This window comes from Ruditapes philippinarum, unplaced genomic scaffold (genome assembly GCF_026571515.1).
Source record: "Ruditapes philippinarum isolate M1 unplaced genomic scaffold, ASM2657151v2 ctg3775_1_1_1_1, whole genome shotgun sequence".
Lineage (NCBI taxonomy): Eukaryota > Metazoa > Mollusca > Bivalvia > Venerida > Veneridae > Ruditapes > Ruditapes philippinarum.
Genome location: NW_026854177.1, coordinates 53,506 through 81,088, shown reverse-complemented (window position 1 = coordinate 81,088; position 27,583 = coordinate 53,506). Strand labels below are relative to the sequence as shown.

The 27,583-nt window shown below is 33.7% G+C and overlaps 3 protein-coding genes across 3 annotated transcripts; 1 reads left to right on the top strand and 2 right to left on the bottom strand.

The window, feature by feature from the left end:
• The first annotated feature begins 3,765 nt into the window (after window positions 1-3,765).
• LOC132739266 (trace amine-associated receptor 8c-like) lies at window positions 3,766-5,741 on the top strand. Its single transcript, XM_060726943.1, has one exon. It carries the CDS (start codon window positions 4,341-4,343, stop codon window positions 5,403-5,405), a length of 1,065 nt encoding a protein of 354 aa, XP_060582926.1. The 5' UTR covers window positions 3,766-4,340; the 3' UTR covers window positions 5,406-5,741.
• Window positions 5,742-9,157: 3,416 nt separating this feature from the next.
• Window positions 9,158-11,997, bottom strand: LOC132739267 (uncharacterized). The gene is made up of 2 exons (XM_060726944.1): window positions 10,770-11,997; window positions 9,158-9,845 (listed from the first exon to the last, which is right to left on the bottom strand). Exons 1-2 carry the CDS (start codon window positions 11,571-11,573, stop codon window positions 9,594-9,596), a joined length of 1,056 nt encoding a protein of 351 aa, XP_060582927.1. The 5' UTR covers window positions 11,574-11,997; the 3' UTR covers window positions 9,158-9,593.
• Window positions 11,998-25,532: 13,535 nt separating this feature from the next.
• On the bottom strand, window positions 25,533-26,219 carry LOC132739272 (gastrula zinc finger protein XlCGF26.1-like). Its single transcript, XM_060726948.1, has one exon. It carries the CDS (start codon window positions 26,217-26,219, stop codon window positions 25,533-25,535), a length of 687 nt encoding a protein of 228 aa, XP_060582931.1.
• Window positions 26,220-27,583: the final 1,364 nt, after the last annotated feature.

Here is a 27,583-nt window from a genome sequence, read left to right as displayed (position 1 = left end):
TTGTCCACCCTTTTAGTAAAGGGCAGACTGAAATTGTGCCATTTTCTTATTCTTTTCGATAAGGAGGCTAATTTCAATTGATTTGTCTTGAATTGGTTTATATACAACAATAGGTATGCAAACCAAGCGGGTTATCGGTTTTGGTCTTTTTAAGTTCGCTATGAAATTTTTAAAAAGATCATATTTATTTTTTTTGGAAAATTTTGAGTCTACAGCTTTTTCTTCTTTTCATTCTCTGTATATAATAGAATCATTTCATTTTTTGGGAAACATGAACGTTTCAAAACGTTTTAAATGCGTTACATATTGGATATATGTTTCACACTATAGCGGATATAGCCTTAGGACATTTTTGCCAAGCTACGCTGTTAATTTCTTTATTCTATGGTGCATGATTTCTGTCATATCTTGATCGAAGAGTGAGCATTTTAATGTGCCTTCGACTTTATTCGATTATTTCATGTCCACCAAGGTTCCCGCTCGTACACAGGCTCAATCAAACCGAGCCTGTAACATTTTCAATTTGCTATGTTGGTCTTTTTTAGGGATCCGATTTGTCTCTATTTAAGAGAGCCGGGGACGAGTAGATTTATTGGCCTAATGACGTAGCTCGAATCCACGACATCTGGGTTGCTAAATGAAAAAAAAAAGTAAACATATGTGTTTTATCACCAATGGGGCTTTTTTGGCATAAATTATGATCGTCATTTTTTTAAATACTGACTAGATAACTTCAATTTTAAACAAGTTTTGTTCGTACATAACAGAAAATTCGTTTTTGTCTGATAGAAAGCCAGTACTTAGAAGAACATGAATTTAAATGTTGTGACCTTTAACCTCATGATATTTGGCGGCGGTTGCGATATTTAGCGGCAATATCGCGACATTTAGCAGCAAGTTCGACATTTGGCGTCGTTGTGACATATAACGGCAAAACATTGGTAAATACATTACTTTAAAAACAATATATCGTTAGAGCCCGTCTACACCTATCCAAGTCTTGAATGCAAGTATCATATTCTCTTGTATTGGATAGTGTAGACACCCTACTTGAATGAGTTTTAAAGAGAAATTATGTGACATCCAAGAAGATAATTCCTTGCAAGAAAGTTAGAACACGTTCTATTTTTCTACAAGTTTTTGGCTGTCAAGACACTGATAACACCGGTTTGACACAAAACATGTGCCCGGAGGTTTGATAGTGCTGTTATTTTTATTATTTTCTGACTTTTTGTTGTTGATTCTGTGTACATGCCCTTTTGAATTTCAGTAAATGATTACAATGTCTTGGTCAAAGGAACAAACCAATACGCTGATACAGTCAGAAGAGCAAAAAAAAAAAAAAAAAAATAAAAATAAAAATAATTTACATTGTAAAAAAATAAAAAAAGAGCTCTTTTTCAAGTAAAGTCAAAAATGGATTTAAAATGATCTTGTTCATTTAGTGAATAAACTTTCCTCAAATAAAGAATTTGCATCAAAATAATTTTTTTGTCACATATTTTCAATTTTAAAAAAGAATGAACAGATTTCATTAACTCCATTCTGTTTTAGCTAATTGCATCATTTTCCCGCTTTTTTCACATATTTTACAGAAACATGATAGTCTTGCAAGGACAAAGGTATAAATCCTGGGCTATCTTAATGAGGCATTTCAGTAAAAATTGTGCCTGATTATTTGTTGTAAGGGCCATTTATTTAGCTTATCTAAATGTGACATGTAAGAAACTTGAATAGGTGTAGACACGGCCTTAGATATCAAAAATGAATGCTATGTACCAAAGTGGAATTCGGTAAGCATATCTGATGTCATATACTAATTAGGAAGACATTTAATTATTTGTAAATCTTCTCCGCTGTTTAAATTGTTTTGTACATTTATGCTATATACTGTCTTGCCATATATAATGCATTGTATATCCTTATGGGCTATATAGCCTTTTGTATCATAGTTTGGGGATCTTTCTGTTGAAAGCTTCTATTACATGGAATATTGAAAATAAACTTACCGTACACCACATCTGACATGTTGGAAGCACAGGTAGATATTAATTTTCTGAATAAAAGTTCAAACCACGTGATAAAACAGCACCCTCCTTCTCGTCTTCCAACCGTCAAATTTAATTACAACATTTCCACGAGGGATAAAAACCTTGTAGGAATTCCAGTGGTAGAAACAAGCTGTGTTTTGAAATACAATTATACGCTATATCTTAATGTATTCAGTGAGAAACATTCAAAAACCATGATTCCATAGAAATAAACTACAATTCAGTATACAATTTGTATAATATTTGACATTTATTTTATGCAATAGAATAAACTTCAACAGCACTTTTTATTTTAGCAACACGTGCCACGTTCATTTATTACATACATAATTAATACACTTAAATGTTATATTATTTCTGTATCATTTTAATATTCATTGGATCGGTTTGAAATATGCATTTATTTTTAAGTGCCGTTACTAAAAGAACAGCTGCGCTCCGGTTTCACTTTAAATAAATCAATGAAAATCTAAAAAAAAACTTTAAAATAGACATGAAAAAAGAGAGTCACTTATAAGAACTATATCCCATGCGTATTATTTCCGTATCGAATAGGATATAAGTGTCGCATGCTCGCTTTAATATTGGATACATTCAATACTCATTATAACAATTTACATAATTTATTATATTTACTTGATTCTATAGAGGCGTAATGCTGTACGGAAGCGTAAATGGGACACCACTTTATTTTGCAAAGTTGCCGTTCAGTTGCAAGACTCGCACTTTTAAACTGAGAACTGACCTTGAACCCTGCATGGCATGGATATGGCAACTATTTCCCCTAGTTTTATGTTTATAATTAAGAGTTTTAATAACGTCCATGTACTTGGGCTGAAGTCTTATTATTATAACAACATAATGCAACACTTCTCATGAAATATAAAAAATAAACATCAACATCATTTTTTAAAGAGAGCATCAAATTTCTTTCAGGTTATGTTAAAAAAAACATTCTGAACCATCCTGTTTAAAATGGCGTCGAGTTTTTCTATTCGTAGCATTTGCTTTAAAATGGCCGAGTTAAACAGCCAATCAGAATGTCTGAATCTCATCATGCTCGACTTTTCTCGGAATGGCCGTTTTCTTATGGTTGAGTTTTCTATTTATAATGTCGTGAAGAATTTCATATCGGCCCTTAATTAGAAATGTTTATGTGCCCAACATTGCATTTTCGATCAATTAATATTGTTTCCTGTATAGTTAGGCTTTCATAAAACTGTGGAAGAATTGTGTGGCGTCAGATTGAGAGCTGTAATAAGAGAACACATAGGTCCCGCAACTTCCAAGATACCAGCCCGACAACCGACGTAGAACTATAATATCTGTACTGTCGGTGAAAGTGCCATAATCTTAAAGAAATAGAAAGATTCTATGCACCGAGAGTGGTTTCACTCAATTTTCCATATACAGCTAATTATCCAACTTTTATATCAAAAACCATCAAATTTTATGTGTCAATGTATTTCTTCTCTGTTAATAAAACAACTGTTCTATCCTTATGGAACATCCAAAGAAAACAATCAATCACAGAGAGATGGCGTTTATGTGGCTTCCGTAGTTATCCGCCGCGCACGGCAAAATCTCCTATAGAGAGATCCTAGAGAGAACGGAGAACAAATTGCCGGCGCATGGTTCTCTCTGTGTATGAATACATCGTTTATTACTTTGATTGAAGATCCAGTTATCACTGATCTATTTCGAGAAAAAAAAACATGACTGGATCATAGAAAAAGCTCAAGGTGTTGTTTTTTTTTATTCAGTTCAAAGAATGCATAAACCGTGTGCGATTACAGTTGGATTAAATTAATGAATCTCTAAAAAAATTGGAATTATGATTTTAAAGGATGAAAATGAACAGAGAATTTTTTTTTCATAACATGTGATAATAATTTATGTATAGATTTGAATGAAAGTAGAAAAGGAGATATTGAATTTATGTTTTCTTAGAAGAGAAATACATGAACGTTAAAATATGCATAGAATGCAACATACCAGGCGCTGTTTGTAAATGGTGTAATAGTGTGTTTGTTTATTTAAATAAACTGCTTATTTATCCAGTGATTTCAATCAGATCGTTAATTAACACTTGTACAATTTTGTAAATGAATTTTTAAATACATGTACGTGAGTTTTGTAGTCCAAACCGGATCTTCTTGATTTGATAAGGAATCTATAGTTTATTTATCATTTATTAATGATATATTTAAGAACATGAGTGCTTAAACAATACTATACATGGTGGGTGTATGACTGTTTGGATTATCAATTTCTTTTTTGCTCGTTATTATGGACGCCAAAAGTATGTCCGAATATAGTGAACACTATTTAACGTTACAAGAGTTAAATGACGCTGAGGTCAAAACCCTCATACCCACCGTGGTCTTTCTGATATTCATATCGGTAACTGGGCTGGTTGGGAATAGTTTAGCCCTTTACGTATATAAGACGAAGTTCACTTATTCGAACATCCAGTGCTTTTTGCTATGCCTGAGTGCGTTAGACTTCTTTTCGTGCACCGTAGCGATTCCTTTTGAAATATCAACAATTCTTCAGCAGTATACATATGAAAGTGGATGGCGTTGTCAAGTTGCAAGGTTTTTCAACACATTCAGTTCTAATTCATCGGCATTCCTTCTGGTATTTATTGCTTTTGAACGTTTCCGGAAAGTTTGTAAACCCCTCGAATGGCAAATAAAAACGAGCGTGACAATTGCACTGTGCGTTATATCAGTAGTACTTGGTATTATTGTAGCCTTACCCGCCATATTTGTTTACGGCAAACACACGTTTCATATACCGGAAGTCAATCTTACCGGAAGTGAATGCTCGGTGACTAATGGAGCTAAGGAGGCGTCACTTCCGTTTCTATATTTTCTTACGTTTGGCGTGCTATTTGTGACAGCTACAGTAACAATGACGATACTTTACTGCATGATTGGACAAAAACTTCGTAAACAAGCGGCTAAAATAAACAAAACGCTTGGAAGAAGTGATATTCAACCACAAGTCAGCGGATGTCCTCATTCGAAAGCTACCGCTAATATGTTACGAGCAAGAAAAACATCTTTTCTCATGTTTCTTCTGACAATTGCATTCATTTTAAGTTTCTTCCCTCACCTCGCCTTGGTTTCGATACGGCTGACGAAGAAAGGATTTGTTGAGGGCCTATCGGAAAGGAGCAAAGCTGTGTACAAATTCTTCCTCCGGTCATACTTCTTGAACTGTGCAATAAATCCAATAATATACGGCGTATGCGACCCTCGTTTCAAAAATGCAGTGAAAGAAATGCTTGCACATCGGTCATGTAAGCGATGCAAGTCAACCACAAATAATACACATAACTACATGTAATAAAAATTATATGTTAAAACATAATATGTTAAAAGGAAATGTTTCTAAATGTGATATGGGTACATGTAAAAAATACATGTATGTATATCTATTTCATCTTGCTTACAGAAAGCTGCAATATCACAAGTATGCCGTGGTGTGTTTTGATTTTTTTCTAATGATTAACAAAAATTAAATGGGAAAGAAGTTGTTTAAATCATCAAGGAAAGTTATCTGTCCCGTGGCAAACCTACATACGTCATTGGATAGAACTAAAGGTATGCTGCAGATTAAAAGTGCTAAAATCATATATATTACCTGTACGAGATCATACTAGTTATTGCGTAAATAACTGTCTGAAGATAGCTAAGGAAAAACGTTGTATTTATTTCTTTTTTCATTTATTTTTAAATATTTATTTTTATTTTTATTTAATATGTATTATTTATTTTTTTGTATTTTTTTTTTTGTATCATTAATTAATGTTATAAATTTTATTTATTTTTTTTTTCTGTATTGTTTATTTATTTCATGCATTGTGTTTAATTTTTATTTATTTATTTAGTTATTTGACAATGTTAGCGTATATATATCGTCAATTTTATTATATATTTTATCAGTTTAATACGAAATATCTTATAGAGAATACAGATAATAATCTGCATTTTAAATGAAAAGCGCTGTCTGTCTTCAAGCCATGGCGATAACCCCCATATAATCTGTAATAGTATCTGATAGTCTAATACCGTCTTTTTATTGCAGTTACGAGTTATTAATACCTTACATAATTTCATAGGAGTTAACCTAGACAGAACGCTGACAGAATTAGCAAGTTTTTTTTTACAAAACTGATTTTTTTTCTTCTCATTTTTTTTCTCTTTTTTTATTTCCTTTCTTTCTCTTATCATGACATAAAACAGTGATAGAGTGATTTATTTATCTATTTATCAGTAATCTCTTTTTCTCCGGAATATTTTTGGAGCACTTTATTGCTTGTAAAAATGAACATAACATTGTTTGTAGGTGTGGGGGTGATTGTGTTGTTGTTGTTGTTGCAGCTTTTAAAACACACGACGAAGTCCAACTTTGTTCATGTTTCCACATTTTGGTAACATTTTTACATTTTGTTTTTGGTTAGTTTTTCAAAGCAAGATTTTGACTATTGTATTTGTTTACTATGTAAACGAAATATTCATTGTAAATCACACGTATTTATTGTACAGCACTGGTACTTAGAAAGATTAAAATCAGAAATGATGTATTTTTTCCTCAAAATGTTTGATGATAAAGTGAATATTTCTCACCGGAGCTTGTTGTAATTATAATATATGGTAAATTATAATTATTATTAAGTGTAATTATAATATATGGTAAATATTTAAATAGATTTTTTTTCATATAATTTTCTCTTTTTTTTATTAAAACCCAACATATGTACGTCAAAATGGTCAAAGAAACTAGAATAGGAAATATTACAATACTGTTAAAGAAGAAATAGCACCGTGTGACCTAGTTTGATGAAATTTGTTGAAATTACGAAATAAGAGAACAAACCGTTTCTCCATAATATCACATTATACTTGTTAAATTCATTTAAAAAGCCAAGAATTAACAACAAGATAGAAATATAAACAAATAAAATACACAACACCTTCGTTAATATGATAACATGAATAATTTATATAAGAAAATTATTGCCATGCATTGTACGTACATTTTGTTTGTACATGTCTATATGATGTACCATTTATACTACGAAATAAACCTTCTTTCCAGGTCTTTTCTGTTATCTTTAAAATAAAATCATATCTTAGGCATAATGGGTCTTTAAGCAAGTTAAAATAAAACTGTTTTCCAGTTATGTGTTTGTATAAATTCATAAAGCGCTTGGGAAACTCTTAAGAGAGAGGGTTGAATTTCTTATTATATAATATTAATATATATATATATATTGGGTTCTAAATAAAGTGTCAATCATATATATTTTAAATCCTCTTTTATGAAGAGTAAAATATTTTAAAAGTTTTCTGGGCGAGTGTTTGTTAATAAACTACTTTTTTTTTTTTATTGAAATTGGTTTCCCCATCGAGGTCTTTGCCTTTTAATTTGCGTTCCCAAGCTGTAATACACATTTTTTTAGTTTTGTTTACGCAAAATAGCTTTGAAGTTGAGCATGAAACGGGAAAAATTCTGAGTAAATAAGTTTCGGATAGGAATGGCATAATTTGCGAAAAATGGTCGTGGCGCCACTTATTTATTAGAACTATATTTCAAAGTCGAGCGTATTATCATACATTCGGGACTCCTCACCAATAATCTATAAGCTGCGGTCTCACTCCCGGCAGAGCCCAAGACCACCCCGGTAAGTTACCGGGATGATTCGGGGCGATCCGGGGTGAAATTATTGTTGCGGTCACACTTATGTTGATTTTCTGAAAATCCTTATGCAAGACTGCATTAAGGGAATGGGAAGGGTTTTAATACAAACAAGTGAAATCATCGCGAATTGTCGTGTTCTTTTTAAAATTAACCGGCTTTGCCGGGACTTCTCCGGGTCAAAACCGTAGCTCGCATCGTCATTTCAGGGGGCTCTGCTGGCATCCCCCGGGCCTTTTCGGGATTACCGGGGTTTGCCGGGGTTTTACCGGGGCTCTGCCAGCATTCCCGGGGCTACCCCTAGCTACCGGGTATATCATGCCCGGTCCCGGTTTGTACCCCAAGCTACGTGCTTTCCCCCGGGAAAACTATCTGCCCCGGGTATCCGCACCCCCCGGTATATTAATTTGTATTTTAACCCGGGGATGCCCGGGGTTCCCGGGTACCCCGGGGTTCGGGGAAGTTACGAATTTACTCCGGTTTTCCCGGCCCTACCCGGATTCCCGATCACCCCGGACGTCTACCGGGGCTCTGCCGGGATGTTAGTGGGACTGTAGCTTGAAATCGGCTATTAAAAGTTTGACGGAAAAGGCCGAGAATTTGAAGTTGCTGCTACATTCGGAACTGCCTCGGCTATTATCTAAAATAACCTCGGAAACAATACGGATTGAAAGTAGTTCTACCACGTGGTTTCAGATGTAAACAGACACAGAGATAATGTAAAACGGGTGTACATAATTATTTGACATCCAAAAGGAAAGTAATATCTGTTTCGCTACTCTTATGATTGAAAATATATCTGACAACAATTTGTAATTTAAATAATTATGCCCACTGAAGTACAATTTAAAACAAATCCGACTAAATGTTAACAGGTTGGTTTTTTGTACTTTCGGTTTTTACAACCATAATAATAAATATAAAAATAATGTATTGTTTGCTTTTGTACCTATGAATTTACTTATTTTAGGTGGAGTTTTACTACATATATTGGAAATAGACTTGTCAGCAATTCCCAGCATTGAATTACTATTTGTTTACATGTAAAGTTTCTTAGCGTAGGTTAGACCGAAATACTGCATCCATTCTGTGTATTCATACTATTGTGTTCGGGGCCTTATCCGACGACTGAAGGAAAGGGGCGAGTAGTTGCGATTGTTGCTATATTTCAAATTTCTCTCAGTGAATCATACATGATACAAACATGAGATACATGAATGAACATAATTATATGAACACTATTGAATATTTGTTTAAAAAAGTAGTACGTACATAGCAAGTCATTTGCAGAGAACAATCACCACTCGTACATACAAATAGATAGCTTTTTTGTTATTGTTGTTTTTGTTCAGTATTTAATGTTATGATTCTACATAATACACTTTTTCTCAAAAAACAGCGATACTTAAATTAAATTTGACCTCGTGTTATTTATAGTCTGAAATTAACATCAAATGATGTCTATTTCATAAGGTCAAGCTATTGACACCTGTCATACATATAGCGGGCAAACGACAGTCTGTGTTTTTATAGAATTGATTGTGGATTTAAATTTTTCGAGATTTATAACATTTTTTTGCTGTTTTTTTAATAGTTTCTTAAACTCACGGGTTTTGAGTTGCGTGTTTAGATGTTTCCACACCTACGTGGGTTTTTTAGTTACTTACATGAAGTTTTTCATGGATTTATATCTTTTGGAATTAAGCAGTCTTTTGAGTAAAAATTCACCCAAAGCTAGTGTGACAGTGATGATGTCATTAGGAAAAATGTAAGTATCAACAGCATAAAATGCTTATTGTATTAATCAAACTGTTTAATTATAAATCTGTTTATTTAACTGCAAGAAAATCGCCTAGAATGAATGTTAAAACTCGTAACGCCATGGCTGGCCAGTAACTTGTTCGTGAACTTCCGGGGCGCATCACACATATCCGGAAAATCGTCCGCCATTTCCGTCTCGTACACCGCCTCGTCAATTAGTTCGCTGTAATTCATACAGGAATTCTTCACCTTTAAAATCTGGATTTCAGAGTACAAGCTAAGAAGCTTTTTTGCGAGTTCTTGGTCCGCCTTCCTCATGGCAAGCTGAAATATATATAATACGTGTAAGAATATTTCTTTAGAGTCTTTAAATATTTCATAGTTAAAAAATTGATTACATAGTATCTCTAAATTTTTTTATCTCATTCATATTATTTATATCGGTCTCAAATATACTTAATACAACTAACCAGTACATGTGTCTTTTACGAGCAAATGGCCGTGACCCTTGAGCCAACAACTGAAGGGCTATAGTACAGAAAGGTGGGGGTGGGGTGTTGTAATCCAATATATCGTAAGCTTCAGCGTGTCATTTTCGATAACGTATGATTTATTTTATTAAAATGGTTCAATAATATCGCATTTTTAGAATGACTGTTAAATTGAGGAGGGTGTGTGTGGGGGGGATACATATTTTGGCTTTATTATTACAAAGACAATCAGTGGGAAGCTTCGGGTATTACCATAAACTAGTTTAACAAAGTCCAGAGTCTCTTTGCAAAGTAAATGAGAAGATTATATGAGGTTCTTATACATTGTAGAGTACAAAACTGAATTATGTTGGATAAGTATACAGCTGTCAAAACTATATCGGACAAGGTATAGCCAAATCTGATGTAGGTTTTGCAGGTGTGTAAGAGGCCAATTGAATAACTGTTTTATTTCAGCTACAATATGAATTTGATATGGATTATGGACTCTAAAAAAATTAAAACGAGGCTAGATGGGGTGCGATATGGGTCTGATATAAATATTTTGGACTATTGAAATGCAAACGTGGCTATAAAGGGTATGGTATAGATTTAAAATTAATTTTTTGAACTCCTGGAATGAAAACGAGGCTGATTTGATAATATTGGATCCATATCAATGATAAATTCTATTGGAACAAATGCAAATGCTGACATTGTTAATAAAATGGCATACACATTGTTGGGAATGTAACAAGAAATATCATTATAATCTTACCAGCTCTGCTCTTAATGTGTCGAGCTTTAACTGAAAGTTACAAAATTGTTGAGTGGATCTTTCTGCATTTGGTATAGGCGGAGAAAGCGGCACATTTTTAGATACTGACAATCTTTGGCGGGATGTTACACGGTTTTTTCGGCTGCAGTTTGGACTCTCCCAGTCTTGAAAAACTGTGTCGTACGGCGAAGGAGATCTAAGCTCAGCTTCAGGAATGACAGATTTATCGCTGCTTGAAGAGTTGCAATTCTCTAAATGTAATCTGTTTGGAGAGTTTGGTTTGGTTACACATGAAATATCAGGGCTCAGTAACAATGCACTGTGTTTGTCCTCGCACCTTGGATATTTCTGTTCTCTATAAATAGCACACGTACCTGAATCACTATCATTACTGATATTATATATATTGAACTCGAACAGTGTTTTATTTTTGTTGTTTAAAGGCGAGGACGCTGGAGAATTAGACGCTGTCGTTGCCGGTGACTTCAAATAACTCTCTCCGTCATGTTTTCCTGATAATTTACCTTTATTCAGTTTTATAACCTGATATAAAGACTGGCGACGAGTGTTCGGATCTGATATTTCTGTTTTAGGCCTGCGTTTCTTGCGTTTGCTACTGATTTCATTGCCTCCGTTCTTGTTCCGGTATCGTACGTCTGCTTCATTTCCAGATATGCACGTGCCCGAAACGTCATACACAGGAATTTTAATCTTAGTTTTCTTTTTGGACGATAATGAATTTTCAGATAATTGTAGATTTAAACGATCGACCAGCTTTTTGACCGAAAACAAGTAATCTGTCATATTTAACCAAAGTGGCCCTGAGTTGACAGAGAAAAGTCTTCCGAAGTTCCCGTCAATATATAAACTTCTGTTTCGTTTGAATTGTTATAGTTCCTGCCAGAACAAACCAACAAATCCGCAATGTTGAGCACCGAACAATTGTAAAGTTAACAATGTTTATAGACAGTGCATAGGCATTTTCTAGCTCTTCTGTCGAAAAAAGTTTTTCACCATTAAAAGTGTTTATTATAACGTCCTGGTTCACATCCTTCCTCTTAACACACTAGCAATCATCTGGCGAAAGTTTATTTCAAACGAAACCCTATTTCGACGAAATCACTGTTTAAACTCCTATTCACTATTTATATATCATTCTTAACTTGATAATTACTACCAAAACTGTGTCTTATATATTGAAACTATCGTTGTATTATATTTACATATGTTGATATTGATATAAATAAAACTCATGCATCCGGAATCTAAGTGCTTATACAAGTTTAATTTCCGTGAATCCACGATATGATACATGTATACCGAGAAGCGGAAGCAGTATTTATAAATAAAATTTGATTTATTTTTGGTATAAAAGTGAAAAAACGATTGCAACTTTGTTTCAAAAATAATAAATGTGAAAATGGACGGAAATGGTACCCTCATGATGGTTTTTTTTCACAAGAGTGGACATATTTAACCAGAATAAAATTTGATTTATTTTTGGTATAAAAGTGAAAAAAAAAGTTTTTGCAATCTTGCTTCAAAGATTATATACATACATCAATAAATGGGAAAATGCCCTACCGGTCGTAACCAAAGGCCACCACTGTATACATATATTATTACGCAAAATAATACCAGAAGAACTTTATTGTTGACATAAATTAATTTAAATCATTTTGCCATTCATGATTGCCAGAAAATGAGGCTACACTAAAACTTGTCGAAAAATACAAGTTTTTTTAAACAACATTATTTGCAAAGATCAAAAAGGTTTTATCTCAGGAAGGTGTATAAGTGAAAATATCAGATTGACATATGATATTCTTTTTGAAACTAAACAAAACGATATACCATATTATTTCAATTTTGGTCCCTCTTTCAAAAAATGGATAAATCTATTCCAAAATGGGTCAGAAACCTGTATCATACAAAATGGTCATTTATCAGATTTCTTTAAAGTTAAGCGTGGTTGTAGCCAGGGAGATGCAATTTCACCTTATATCTTTATCTTATGTGCGGAAGTTTTTGGTTAAATGATTAGGAAAAATAGTAATTTTACTGGAATATCGATTGACAATAAAGAATATAAGTTAAGTCAGTATGCAGATGACTCACAGCTGTTTTTAGATGGAACTGAGAAATCATTAGAAAATTGCCTAAACACGCTTGATAAATTTTATGCTATTGCTGGTTTAAAGATAAATACCGAAAAAACAAGGGCATTTTGGATAGGGTCGAGAAGAAATCCAAATACTAAATTATGTCAACAGATTGAATTAGACTGGTCTAAGTCTCCAATAAAAATATTAGGAGTTATATTTTCCGCAGACGTTGAGGACATTTGGGACTTAAACGGACATGAAATTCTTAATAAATGTGAAAAATTAATTAATATATGGTCTAAGCGTAATTTAACTCTTTTTGGAAGGGTCACCATTATAAAATCTTTGATTATTTCAAAATTTGTACATTTGTTTATGTCATTGCCAAATCCTTCAGAAGATTTCATTAAACAGATAGAAAGATTATTATATCGGTTTTTATGGAAAAAAGGTCCAGATAAAATTAAAAGATCATTGATAGATAAAAATATATAGGCAGGTGGTATTAAAATGTTAAATGTTAGAGCCTTTATGAACAGTTTAAAGTTAAGTTGGATCAAACGTCTATTGAACGAAAATGGCGAATCTTTGTCACCCTCTCTCGTTTGAATATAACCAAAGTGGTAAAACTTGGTCCTGCTATTCTACATCGAATAGATATTAGAGATAATGATTTATGCTCATATTGTAACATTGATAGAGAAACGATTGAACATTTTTTCTACCAATGCCCGTTTACCAATATTTTTCTTTCAGAAATGAAAGACTGGCTTAGAGATAAGTGTTTTGTCGAATTTGATATTTCTGACATTAAAGGCATATTGTTCTCGTATTATGGAAAACATTCTATTTTGAATTTTGTAATATTGTAAGCAAAATACTATGTTTATAATACAAAATTTAGAGAAAACTGTCAAATTACTTAAATATAAATATGTTTTTAATATACTTAAAAATAAAATTAAAAATTCAAGAATATATAGCTATCGTAAATGGAGATGTAATTTTTTTCATAATTTGTGGCAAAATATTATTAAAAAATTATCCTTTGATGATGAGTAACTTTATATTTTATATCAGAATACCGATAAGGAAATAATAGATTTTTAAAATATAATCAGACAACCGAAATGAGAAACGTACAACTTACAGGCCTCTATACGAACAATGTTTTTTTTTTTTTTTTTTTTTTTTTTCAATGTGAATTTATATTAATATAATTATATCTTTTCTCATATATAAGTAAAAAAACAAATACTTATGTGTATTCGGTTATATTTATTATATATATTAATCTTGTTGCAATATTATGTAGCATGTCATAATTTTATAGCCCATGAATTATTATTATAACTATTATTTACAATTTACATGATTATGTTGTCCTTGTCATATATATTGTATACATTTATAGTATATATTGTTTGTTAGAAAACTTGTAAGGTGAAATAGCGGATGGACCCCCGACCCTATTTTACCTATGACGGGGACAATAAACGAAGTTACCTGTTGGGCTTCAAAAAAAAAATACAAGTTAAGTGATAACATTTTTGCCGGGAAAATCACTTAAATTTAATGGGTCTTTTTCAGATACTTTAAAATAAGTTATACCTGTGTTTTCTTCATAGTGGCAAAGTTCTGCATAATTTTAAAAACAATTGTAGATGTCCATTTGGAATTACTACATCAGTACATGCCAAATATCAAAGCTCTGGGCATTTTATTTTTAAAAAATTAGTTGCTACAAGCCAAACATAAAAGGCATTGTTGTTTTCAAGAAGTTTTTGTTAAATAAAATGTCAGGTTAACTAAGTAACCCCAGGGGCCCAGACAATATTGACTCTAGGAACATGATTCATATAACTTTTGAGGATGACTTGAAGGTCTTTTTTATGATAAATATATGTATCTAAGCTTTGTCCATTGTAGTTAACAAGAGGTTTGTAAAGATATTTGTACTTAACTAAGTGACCCCGAGGGATATTTATACTACATGGCAGGACTGATAAATTTTGTGAGCACTTAAAATCCTTCTCTTATTTAACCCATAACGCTATTACACAAACTATAAACCCTAACACAAACCCTAGCACTAATACGAGTGATTTTTTAGAGAGAAACATAAAATATTTGAACAGCTGTTGAAGAAAAAATATTGGGTAAAATCATAATGTTAAAAGTAGCTGTGGGCAGGTTCTAAAGTCTAGCCAAAATTTGTAGATGTCCAATTTCTTGAACATCGGTGTATCATGTTCACATAGTTGTATTAACTTATATTATCATGCTTTGAAGGAATTTCGTTTTTTATCCTAAATATTTATTGTCCAAAATCTGTTACTGAAAAAAAATTAAAAATCTAGTTTTAAAGGAATTTATGCCTCCATTCAAACCGGTTTTGAAACATTTGATACAATTCGATAACAGTAAACGTATAATTCAATTGCAAATACGTTGATACATTATTTATTTAGTATGATAACTAGAAACTTACCACTATACTGTACTCGTTTTGTTTCAGAAAATTAATAAATTCACTTCGATTACTTCCCTTTTGGGGTGGAACTTAAAAGCGGCAAGAAGAAATTTATTAGCGACAAGAAGTAATGCGACGCGAAAAGATGCTTTTCATTAGATTAACAGATTAACATGCATAGTCTTGTTGTTATAGTAAAGTTAATTTTAATCAAAATATTTTTTTATATTAAAGAGCATATCAATAATTATTTTAGTGATGAAAGTTTTTAAGTCCATACATATTAACAATATTTGATATATATTTGACTGTAATTAAAAAGATGACACGTAAATAATCATTTGTCGTATATAATACTACTTTCCCAATTTACACAATATAAAAGTTTCTTTGGGTGCCTTGGGATAGTCCAGGGACTAAAAATGTGTATCTTTCTGTCCCAGAGTGTGTCTTAGTGTTTCTTGGGGTATCTTAAGGTGTCTTGGGGTAAATAGACCGACCCCTGGGGGTAGTCTTGGGGTAGTCTTGAGGTGTCTTGGGGTAGTCTTGGGGTGCCTTGGGGTAGTCTTTGGGTGTCTTGGGTTAGTCTTGGGGTGTCTTGCAAACGTGTCGTATTTTCCTTAGCTGAAATGCAGAGGAGGAAGGTCGGCACAGAACAAAAGTTCATAAACAATGAGTAAAAGGTCAATCCTTTGTGAGCATACATTTAGATGTTTAATGTGAAAATATTCATAAATTTTTAGATTGTATATATATAAGGAACAGTTTCATTAGAACCTTTCTATGGAAAAATCCCTCGAAAGCCAATTTTTGGCCATGTTGGATGACCTTCAAGGACTGAACCTTTAACAAAATAAAAAAATAATAAATAAATAAATAAAAGAGAGACTTAATAAGCTACACAACTAGTTTAACTGGAAGATGCTATGGAAACTTCGTTTCATTTTTTTTTTTGAAAATCAAAATTCAGTGAGTTTTAAAGTAGACTTTTCAGATTCATTTTCCTGTCTTTTTTTCGGAATTGGCTGTTGTCGTCTGCAACGAATTGTTTTGGTTATTTTCTGCGACAGAAAGACACAATATCAAAATAGGTACCTGTAATTTTTTATCGGATGCTGAACCTTTATGCTATTTTTTGCCTAGATAGAGAGAGGGATGGTATCTGATACATATTTAAGTAATGCAGTGTTCAGCAATCAATGGCAATGACAAAATTGTTATTGTTACCATCCTTAAACTATGATTAAGTCTTGTATGAATGTTGTTTACGCTATATATTGATTCACAGGTCATAGTACTTTTTAAGCATCAGGAATGGAAACAAAATAATCACCTTTGCGGTCAAAACTGCCTGAAAATAGGATATATTTGTGCCGAACACTCCTACACGAAAATGAATTAGCAACTAACATGTACATATGTTCTCTTTGCGTGATTGGGTAATTAAATAAGCAAACACTGTATTGTTTTTGTCTTTATGTTGTTTATCTTTATGCAGTGAAATTGTAATTGTTTTAATCTTTATGCAGTGAAATTGTAATTGTTTTAAGATAAATACAATTTCTTTGTCAATTCAAGACATTAGATTATACAAAGTTCAACCTTAAGCTCCTGAATTCTTAATTTCCTATACAAACATTGTTATTTTATAATTGTTAAACCAAAATTGCTTTTATTTAAATAAGATCAACTGACTTTACACAGGGAGATTACAAGCTGACGGTCATAACAGGAAAATTTTGATTTCAAATTTAACTTTTGTTTGGAAAACTTGAGTTGTGTATAATGTAATAAGGAAATGTTTAAAAAAAAGAGACCGTTTCAGGGAAAATGGCAAATTTTTACACACACACTATTTTCTGACCATTTTCTTCGCTTATAAAATTTAATTTTAGTTCGATGGTGTTAGAAGCCATAATCTTATTGGAACACTTTCGAAACAGTTCCTTTGACCATCCTACTACTAAGCAATGAATGTTAAATTTGTTGCTCAAAGTAACAACGACTTGCCCCTGAACCCACGCGACGCCTTGATTGCTAGTCTTAAGCGTCATGTCGCCCATTGCTTCGGGATGATTCATCGCTTTGTAACCGAATCAACGGCTGTACGACTCGAACTTCTACAAAAGATTGAAATAGACATACCACACCGAGAAAGTTTATTCAAGAAAGATTTCATTAAAATTCAATCTCAGATCAGAATTTTTATATTTTGTGTCGGATTTAAACCTACAAGTATGTTTAATAGCGGTTTTTTTTTCTGATCGTAAGATCAGTAAATACAAAGCTAACATCCACGGTCTAACACAAAATTTCCTAACAGTCCTAACAACGCAAAGTAGTTCTCACTCAAAACTGCTTAAAAACCAGCAATTTAAAAGAAAGAATAATTTTTAATGTAGGCATTTTAACGAATTACAGTGCATTAAAAGTTTAGATTAGTCAACAGAAATATGAGGTTTACAATCACAAATTTCGCGGATGAAATATCTTTTTTTACCCAATGAAAAATGTTCGGCTATTTCCGTAAAGCTTCGGATTATCATGAATATCATTTTAATCAATGAAAAATGCTATTTTTAGCTATTGTCGATTACCGAATACTCCAGAGCGTAGTACACAAATAAATCTGACTGTCGAGTAGTGGAATATATACATGTCGGACTGTTTTCGCTTAATTATTTTCATCAGTGTTAAACAACAGGTTTATCGTGAACAAAATACCTCGAAATTAATAAGGATTACAAACACGAAATGGAAATTCTCAATTTAGAATTACATAATGTATTCGTTTTTATTCAAGGTACATATGTATAACTTCGCCGTAGTGCAGGGGTAAGCGGTCTCGTTGAGGGTGTGAGAGGCCTATGGTTCAAATCCTAGTCGAGGCAATTCTATTTTTTTTTCATGCAAAATTCCATATGTATCAATCTCAAACTGTTATAGAAGAAAATCAAAACGCTGTCGCTGCGTAAGATGAATTATAGTATATAAAAATAAACTTATACAGGAAAGTACATACAGATAGTCAGTATGATTTAGATTGCAAAAATCAGAAAATACCATAGAGCTGCAGCCCTTTGATTATAGGTAGTACAGATATCAGTGTTTTAGTATTTTGCCACAAACAGATAACATCATTTTAGGTCACGTATGCAAGATATCATCACAGTTTGTCCTTTCTTGGGCTTGTCTCAGGCGTCTAAACTAGCACGGTGGAAGTCTATGTGCTACCAATGTATGCAGAAAAAGTATTTTTCGAGGTTGCCTATGATGGCGGAAAAAGCTCTGACGGTGGCTAACATTCTGAGAGAAACTCAAGATTACTCTCTTATTAATCTTTTTATTCGTATCGTGCCTTTATCCACCGAGTTTAAATTATCATTTGCAATATTTTTCTTGTGATGATAATGCGGAAGGTGAATAGAAAAACCTTTTTATTGACATTTAGTTACAGGACAAAACAAATTTCAATCCGACCAAATGGCACTATAAATAGAACAAATAAAACGAAAAAAGTATGCCAGTAAGCCTTATATGTCACTAGTATCATGTCACTCACTTTTGAGTTCATAGACATAGGATTATTCTGTATATTTTCATGTAATGTGTGATGGAAATTTACCAAGAAACTATAAATGATTTTTTTAAATTTCATAGCGAACTTTAAAGGACGAAAAATAATCTTCCGCTTGGTTAGTGTTACTATTGTTGTATACAAATAAATTCAAGACATGTCTGTAAAATTGGCCTACTTATCAATTACAATAAAGAAATGACATAATTTTAAAGTCTGTCCTTTAATGAAAGGGCGGACGTCTTCGTCATTTTCTCGTCAGAGAAGGGGAAACCTTCGATGCATGTATGTATGTGGTCGCACGGTCACTTTCCTTGATGCGTGGTCGCAGCTAATTATAACGTCTAGTGTAAAATCTTAATGTTCAAAGATGTTTAACTCGAAATAAAGAGTTTTAGGACTTTGTTACTTTTAATTAGGAGTTATTAAAGCCTAATAAGGAATTTGATATTCCTTAATTAGGAGAAATAATCAAACATTGTAACTCTTAATTAGTAGTTTTAACAGCCTAATAAGGAGAATTAAAATAGTTTTAGGACTTTTTAAGACTGGTAAAGGAAGACATCTAGCGTCCCTCTTTACACGAACGGGAACCTGATTAGAACGTCCCTTAAGCTACCTTCTCAGCTGCCTTACATGAAAGAATTCCAAGTCACTGGTGGGATTCGAACCCACAGGGATGAGGGACAAGCAGATGGACACTAGCCTAGTTACAAATTTGCAAAGCAATATACTTAAAAGTTGAGTATTATATACATGTAGCGTAACTGCATACTATGCTTTAATCAATGGTTTTTACATTCTAATTTCAAGCACAAAGTACATTTAAAGGGAGTTGGTCTGGGATAGAAAGTATGTAATATCATAAATATTTATGTTGAACATAGTGAACATTTTCGAACCGTGACATACGTATATACACTAATCATTAGAACTACGTTTGGATCTTTTTGAAAGGACATTTCAGTTTACAGCCAAGAGTACTAGTATGAGTTATAATGGTAGTATTGTACATATAAAATAAAAAGATTACCATAAGCGTTTTAAAAAGAGTTCAAATGTAGTAAGAATAATACAAGAAAAACAACAACAACAAATCAGATTAATAATAAAAAATGATTAAATTTATTAAAAGTATTGTTGCCCAGAGGAATATTTGACTGCTTGCTAGTGGATAATGCACTTCATGTTGTATATATATTTATAAAAATTCAAATGTCCTTACAGATGTTTATACGAGACTACTTACACGTCTTCAGCATAATACAAATACAGCAAACCTGTATGTAACTTAACTGATATATATTTACAAACTGATTATGTGTCCAAACGGCCCTCAGATGGAACCGATTTGTACTCAACTTACATATACGCTCGTATATTACATTTTCAACCGTGAATATGCGAATATATGTGACTGTTATACTGGTAATCATTTCGTCAATAGTTAATTACGGCATACAGTTTGACAGAATAGTTTAAAGGAAAACATTGAAACGTGTTCAGACGTCCGTGTTATTGTGTTCCTCTGCATTTTACTGCTATAAACATTGTTAATATACCTTACCGATACTGTCATTTGCAAAGTTATCAATATAATTATTAACAAAACAGTAGAGTTGGCTGTTAAATGAATTGTCCATTCGGATATCTTTTCAGTAGTAAATGAATATCAATATGTAATTTATATCCACTGACTGAAGTATTTTCTGGTTTAACTGCCAGCCGGACAGATACGAGTCTTAAAATGCATTTTGAATGTGAGTATATGCATAAAACTATATGTTATGTATATCTTCAAATGTGTCCGGCGGAAGTTAAGTTATTTAGCTTTTTTCCAGTTAGGTTTTAAAACGAAATGCGTAACTTGTATTGTAAAAAATCAACTCAATTGACACACTAAAGATCAAATTAAACATAAGACTGATATACTTTTAATAAAGTCAAAATATTTTATAAATACAATCAACGATATAGTTATGCAGTACGTCTACTCGATGGGCGGGATTTAATTTCCGAACAGTAATTAGGACGTCCAAATGGTTACCGTCCTCTTTGGTTTATACTAGACAAAAGTTATGTCTACATGCCCTGATACAGATGCTGTCAAGATTCTATATGTCTCCATCAAAACCATGATAAAACACGCCATGTCGCACTAATATATGTCAACTTGCCCACATACAAATTATCACGGACCACGGCATCTCGGGGGGTCAATTCAAGCTTCCATAGTATTTCTCCATCAAAACCATGATAAAAACACGCCATGTCGCGCTAATATATGTCAACTTGCCCACATACAAATTATCACGGACCACGGCATCTCGGGGGGTCAATTCAAGCTTCCATACAAAGCCGTTGGTTGTGGTCGTGTTCGTAGTCTTATAAGTCGTGTTGTTGGTATTCGTCGTGGAAGCTTTAACCTTTTTGTAAAAGTCGTCTTCATGATAGTTAGCGTAGAAGTCAAAGTCGTTGTCATAAAGCCGCAGTAGTTTAAGTTGTATTTTGCAACCGTACTCGTAATCTTTAAGCCCCATTTACACAGTCCCGGTTTGGCGTCCCGATTTTTCATGGTTAAGTCCACCGGGATCAACCGTGGTAAACAAAGCGTAGAGCCGTAGCAATTCCGTGAAGTACCGGAACCGGGACAAACCGGGAGATCGCTACGGTTGTATTAAACTGTTTAATCTCGGCCGTATTTATTACATGTTTCTCGTTGAATGTTATGTAAAACACATAGATCTTCATCACCAGTAATAACTAGAGCAATATTGAACATTGTTATCTGTACTCCAAAGAATAATTACCCCCCCCCCCCCAACCAAAAAAAAATGTTAATTTTTTCTGAAGAAGTCAAAACGTCGAAGCTAAAGAAAAGCGGTTTTTTGTTCTTGAACTGACTGTATAAGAATAACAAAGTCTTTTAAGCGGGTCATTCATTCATTCATTTTAAATAGGAGTATGTTTGACTACGCGTTAATAGTGTTCATATTGTATGTACATATAGTTGTTTATCTGCATTGTCAATTTCATAATTATATATTTGTATACATGTTCGGATCTTAATGTACATTGAAGGAAATAAAGTATCTATCGGGATTGTGACGGAAAAGAAAATGAGATAAAAAAAAGAAAAAAGAATTCCTTGACTTTCTCCAAAAAAGTCCTATGACTTGTTGTAAAATGTATATGTAAGCTGTATGTGTACGTTGTCTGAGTATACACATATGAGCCGCGTCAGGACAAAACCAACATAATGGGTTTGCGACCAGCATGGATCCAGACCAGCCTGCGCTTCCGCGCAGTCTGATCAGGATCCATGCTGTTCGCTTACAAACCCTATAACAAGTAGAACAGCATGGATCCTGATCAGACTACGCGGATGCGCAGGCTGGTCTGGATCCATGCTGGTCGCAAACCCATTATGTTGGTTTTGTCGTGACGCGGCACATATATTACGACACATGATAGTTTTTGATAAAATGAATTGTATGAATGTTCAGTATAATTATGTGTTAAGATACATGCTAAAACTGTGATTACCTTTAAATAATGTACCTTTTTCATGTTATATTTTGTTCGATTGGTATTTTTTTTCTTTAGAAAGCCGTGTAACACCGCTAAACGTCCGTACTGCAAAACGTACAAATATGGACGTTTTGCGGCGCATATCGTCCACATTTTTCTGACGTACATTTTGCGGCATAAAGGCATGGTCCTGCCGCATAACGTCCATATTTTAAAGTTTATATAATTTTCGCTAATTTTGACCACTTATTATCAGGTGTTATTGTGTGTTAATTTTAGCTCACATGAGTATGCGCCTGTCTGTCTGTCCGTCCAAATTTAGCTTGTTACCACTCTAGCATCCATATACCCTGATCAATATGTCTAAAGTTATCTGCCCTTGAATTACAATATATGTTATATTTCACATTGTTACCACTCCAACGCTTTCATTTCTTCTTCAATCTTGACAATTTTCAACAGAATATCTATGACCATAAAATCTCAACAAAGTTAGGCTAAATCTAACAAAAACAAAAAACAAAACAAAAACACTATATTTCACCTTGTTAGTGCTTTCGTTTCTTTTCCATTCACAGAATTGTATAACAATAAGGTCTCGATCAAGTTCATTTATGAGCTAAAGCAACTGAATATGTCAAGAGTTATATTGTGATGAAACTGCCATTTCTTTGTTATCAATGATCAGTCAGATGTCAGTCATTGATAAATCATTTATGACAAGACGGACATCTTGAATAGTTTTACCATAATATTGACCTTGAAATGACCTTGACCTCAAGGTCACTTTTGGATTTTGCTTAAATTACCATATCTTTGTCATTTACAGATATTTGGATATTGATGACCATTTTAGACGTAGAATTGAGTACTGATATCAGTTACCCAGATTCTGACCAAGTACATGAAATGTACTTGCTTTTATTTGTAATATTCAATGCTATCTACCCTTGTCATGTGGAGCCTTTATAGGCCGGTGGGCGACATAAGGCCGCCATTACCTTTTGCTTATAAAATTACATTGTTCAATTATAAAATTACATTATGGCATTCAAACAAAACGCTTACATTACGATATTATATAATATGCTTTAGTTTGTATCAATAGAACACATTGAACTTCTTTTTCATCATTTCCTATGCGGAAGAATGTTTGTTAGAATACACTCTATCACACATTATCTATGTAACTTATAGGCGAAATGTTTTGTTCTTCATGCGATAATAAGGGACGGACTTTCCGACTAACCTGTAGATTAAATCATTTTCAAAGTTATATTTTATGACAATTTCAAACTTGCATTTACTAGATTTGTAGTTCAAAATATTTGAGCCGCGTCAAGCAGAAATGCGCACTCTCGTCATTTTTTCCACATATTGATGATGTTCAGAAATTACAATCTCATCTTTGAGAAAATATATCAAAAGTTACAGGGTTAGAGTTATCTAGGGCCATCTTGGCCCTCTTGTTTTAAATATACATGTACACAAGTCATGGCAAAAACGTGCATTGTTGGGTTTTATTGATAGATTAAAAAAAAGAGAGAAATATCAACGTAGCTTACTCGATAATAAGTATTTTCATTATTTTTTCATTACCATACACACATTTATATAAGCAAATAGCCATCCATTAGTCAAAGGATAACTAGTTCGTTGACATTCGGTAAATTCCACCATCTTATTATATAACAAATATCAATTTATCAATCACCTGTGCAGGAGGCATGTGGAACCATTTCATTACCATAATCAAAGCATTGTGCAATGGTGAGACGTACACAAGTCATTGCAATGAATTCGAGATTACAAGTTATTAGGCTTAATTATAAAATAATCCTTTTTAATTTACTTACTATTGTTTTCCGCAAAGTTTACCTCAGAAAATGGCGGGCGCACATGTGTGTACATTCGGAATACTTCTATTTGATCCATACATAGACTTAGACTGTCAATAAGCAGTTAGCAGTAGGCAGTGAGCAGCTGGCTGTCCAGTTAGCAGTAGGCAGTGAGCAGTAGGCTGTCGTTTATGGAATTCCGTATAAAATAACAATTATATTTGCTATCACAAGCAGTTTATGGGTGCGCATGTACTTTCCATTTACGAAACAATATATAATGCTTATATAATGCTTATATAATATATTTTTTTGTATACCTGCTCCAGCCGGACATGTACATTGTAGTATACGTTTACCTGAGGTATCGATCAATCCATTAGTTTCATTCATATTGCATAACTGGTATAAGACAAATAATAAAAAAATCATTAAAGGGGCATAACTCTTAATAATATCATTTAACTGGAAAATGACGTGAATATGCACAAACGGATTTCGTACTGATCAGTCCTGTAAAGTTTGGATGAAATTGCACCAATAATTTGCGAGGGGTAGTCCGGACAAGCTTTGTGACAGACGGACAGAAGAAGTCCCTATAAGTCGCCGATACTCTGTACAGTATGTCGCCGCTACTCTGTAACTGGCGACATACGAAAAATGTGAAAATAGCACCCGCTTGTCAGTTAAAAGACAATTAAACTTTCATCGTGTACATAACCTTGGTCTTGTACCATCGTGTATATGACCTTGGTCTCGTACCATCGTGTCCATGACCTTAGTCTTGTCCCATCGTGTATTTGACCTTGGTCTTGTCCCATTTTGTACATGACCTTGGTCTCGTACCATCGTGTATTTGACCTTAGTCTCGTACCACCGTGTATATGACCTTGGTCTTGTACCATAGTGTACATGACCTTAGTCTTGTACCGCCGTGTATATGACCTTGGTCTTGTATCATAGTGTACATGACCTTGATCTCGTACCATCTTTTACATGACCTTGGTCTTGTACCATCGTATTCATGAATTTAATAGCGTACCATCGTGTACATGACCTTGATCTCGTACCATCGTGTATATGACCTTAGTATTGTACCATCGTGTACATGACCTTGATCTTGTACCTTAGTCTCGTACCACCGTGTATATGACCTTGGTCTTGTACCATCGTGTACATGACCTTGGTCTTGTACCATCGTGTATTTGATCCTGGTCTTGTACCATAGTGTACATGACCTTAGTCTTCTACCACCGTGTATATGACCTTGGTCTTGTACCATAGTGTACATAACCTTGATCTCGTACCATCGTTTACATGACCTTGGTCTGGTTCCATCGTATTCATGAATTTGATCTCGTACCATCGTTTACATGGCCTTGGTCTTGTACCATCGTGTACATGACCTTGGTCTCGTACCATCGTGTCCATGACCTTGGTCTTGTACCATCGTGTACATGACCCTGGTCTTGTACCATCGTGTACATGACCTTGGTCTTGTACCATCGTGTACATGACCTTGGTCTTGTTCCATCGTGTACATGACCTTGGTCTCGTACCATCGTGTACATGACCTTGGTCTTGTACCATCGTGTACATGACCCTGGTCTTGTACCATCGTGTACATGACCTTGGTCTTGTACCATCGTGTACATGGGCTTGGTCCCGTACCACCGTGTACATGACCTTGGTCTTGTACCATCGTGTACATGACCTTGGTCTCGTACCATCGTGTACATGACCTTGGTCTTGTACCATCGTGTACATGACCTTGGTCTTGTACCATCGTGTACATGACCTTGGTCTTGTAATATCGTGTATATGACCTTTGTCTCGTACTTTCGTGTACAGGACCATGGTGTTGTCCAATCGTGTACATGACCTTGGTCTTATACTATCGTGTATATGACCTTGGTCTCGAACCATCGTTTATATGACTTTGGTCTTGTACCATCGTGTACATGACCTTAATCTTGTACCATCGTGTACATGACTTTAGTCTTGTACCATCGTGTACATGACCTTGGTCTTGTACCATCGTGACCCGAGTAGGGCTCGAACCATTGATCTCTGGGTTGAGAGGCAGACACCTTAACCACTAGGCCACCGCTCCCCTAAACTCTCATGGATTGTCAGTAAAGTTGGCATATATTGGTTAGATATTCCTAAATTAAACAATATATTAAATCAAGCCAATACCACTGATATAAATACAAGTGAGCGAAATTCTCAAATTCTCTTAGACTATGCACATCGGTTTTGGCACGGGCTGCAATACACTTTTTGTACGGGCAAGACTTCCTGAGCATGCGTAATTGGTAAAACCACTAAGTTCAGTTTGAAACTATAAACAAAAATGTTTTTCTAACTATCAGAATTTTGCCTTTCCTTATAACTACTCTACCTCGCGACATAGCTACTCTTAGAGTTTTTATGACATAAAGTCTACCAAAGGTAATTGTCGCCGATTTCTGATAAGATTATGAAACTTGTTCTATTGTGTAACTTATTGTAAACTGAATGACATTGGAGTAAAATAAGTATTTACTTTTGAAAACATTTAATCGAAATTTTCATGTACGACGATCAATGCAACACAGTGTTCAGGGTACATTATATGAAGAAGTAGAGGAAACACGTGACCAGACTGGTACATGTACATAATATTATTCGTACAACATTGTCTTATTATTCTGCACGAGGACGATCCATGAAAAAGAGTTGTCGTTTGGACAAACACTCCGTCTGTAAGTGCAGCACAATTTATAAAAAGCTATTCTAAAGCGACCTTCAGTTTTTTAAAAGTTAAATATGTTATTTTTAGATAAATCGTTTATGGGAATCAGTAGTCTGACTTCATTCATTGGATTGTTTTATTTTTTTTATTTTATCAATACTAAATCATAAACATTTGAAAGATTAGACATTAAGGGCACATAATGCCTCAGAAACAAATCTTTAGATAGAGCAAACCTTTTTTTATAATCTTTAGATAATGGTTATACAGAATGTTAAATGCTTGTAATCGGACAAAAGTAGCGGTGAATGTGAAATAATTCGTCTTTTTAAAAGTAGCAAAATGTAAACAAAGTAATATTTTATAATAAATAAAAAGGACGGATACCCGGCGATGTCCTCCCTCTATATGTATAGCGGACAGTTCGTTTTCCCGATTTTCTATTTTTAGAAAAGAAAACGTCACTAGCGCGTTATAATAGCTCTCGGGACGCAGTTTTGAAAAAGGCTTAACAGTGGTAATACTATGATGCACTTTTTCAAGATAGAAATAC

Excerpts from the sequence above, each read along its gene's own strand:
- LOC132739266 (XM_060726943.1), top strand. The coding sequence starts at position 4,341 with ATGGACGCCAAAAGTATGTCCGAATATAGTGAACACTATTTAACGTTA.
- LOC132739272 (XM_060726948.1), bottom strand. The coding sequence starts at position 26,219 with ATGGTTCGAGACCAAGGTCATATACACGATAGTATAAGACCAAGGTCA.
- LOC132739267 (XM_060726944.1), bottom strand. The coding sequence starts at position 11,573 with ATGACAGATTACTTGTTTTCGGTCAAAAAGCTGGTCGATCGTTTAAAT. Across the intron at positions 9,846-10,769 it reads ACACATTAAGAGCAGAGCTG|CTTGCCATGAGGAAGGCGGA; the intron begins GTAAGATTATAA and ends TATATATTTCAG.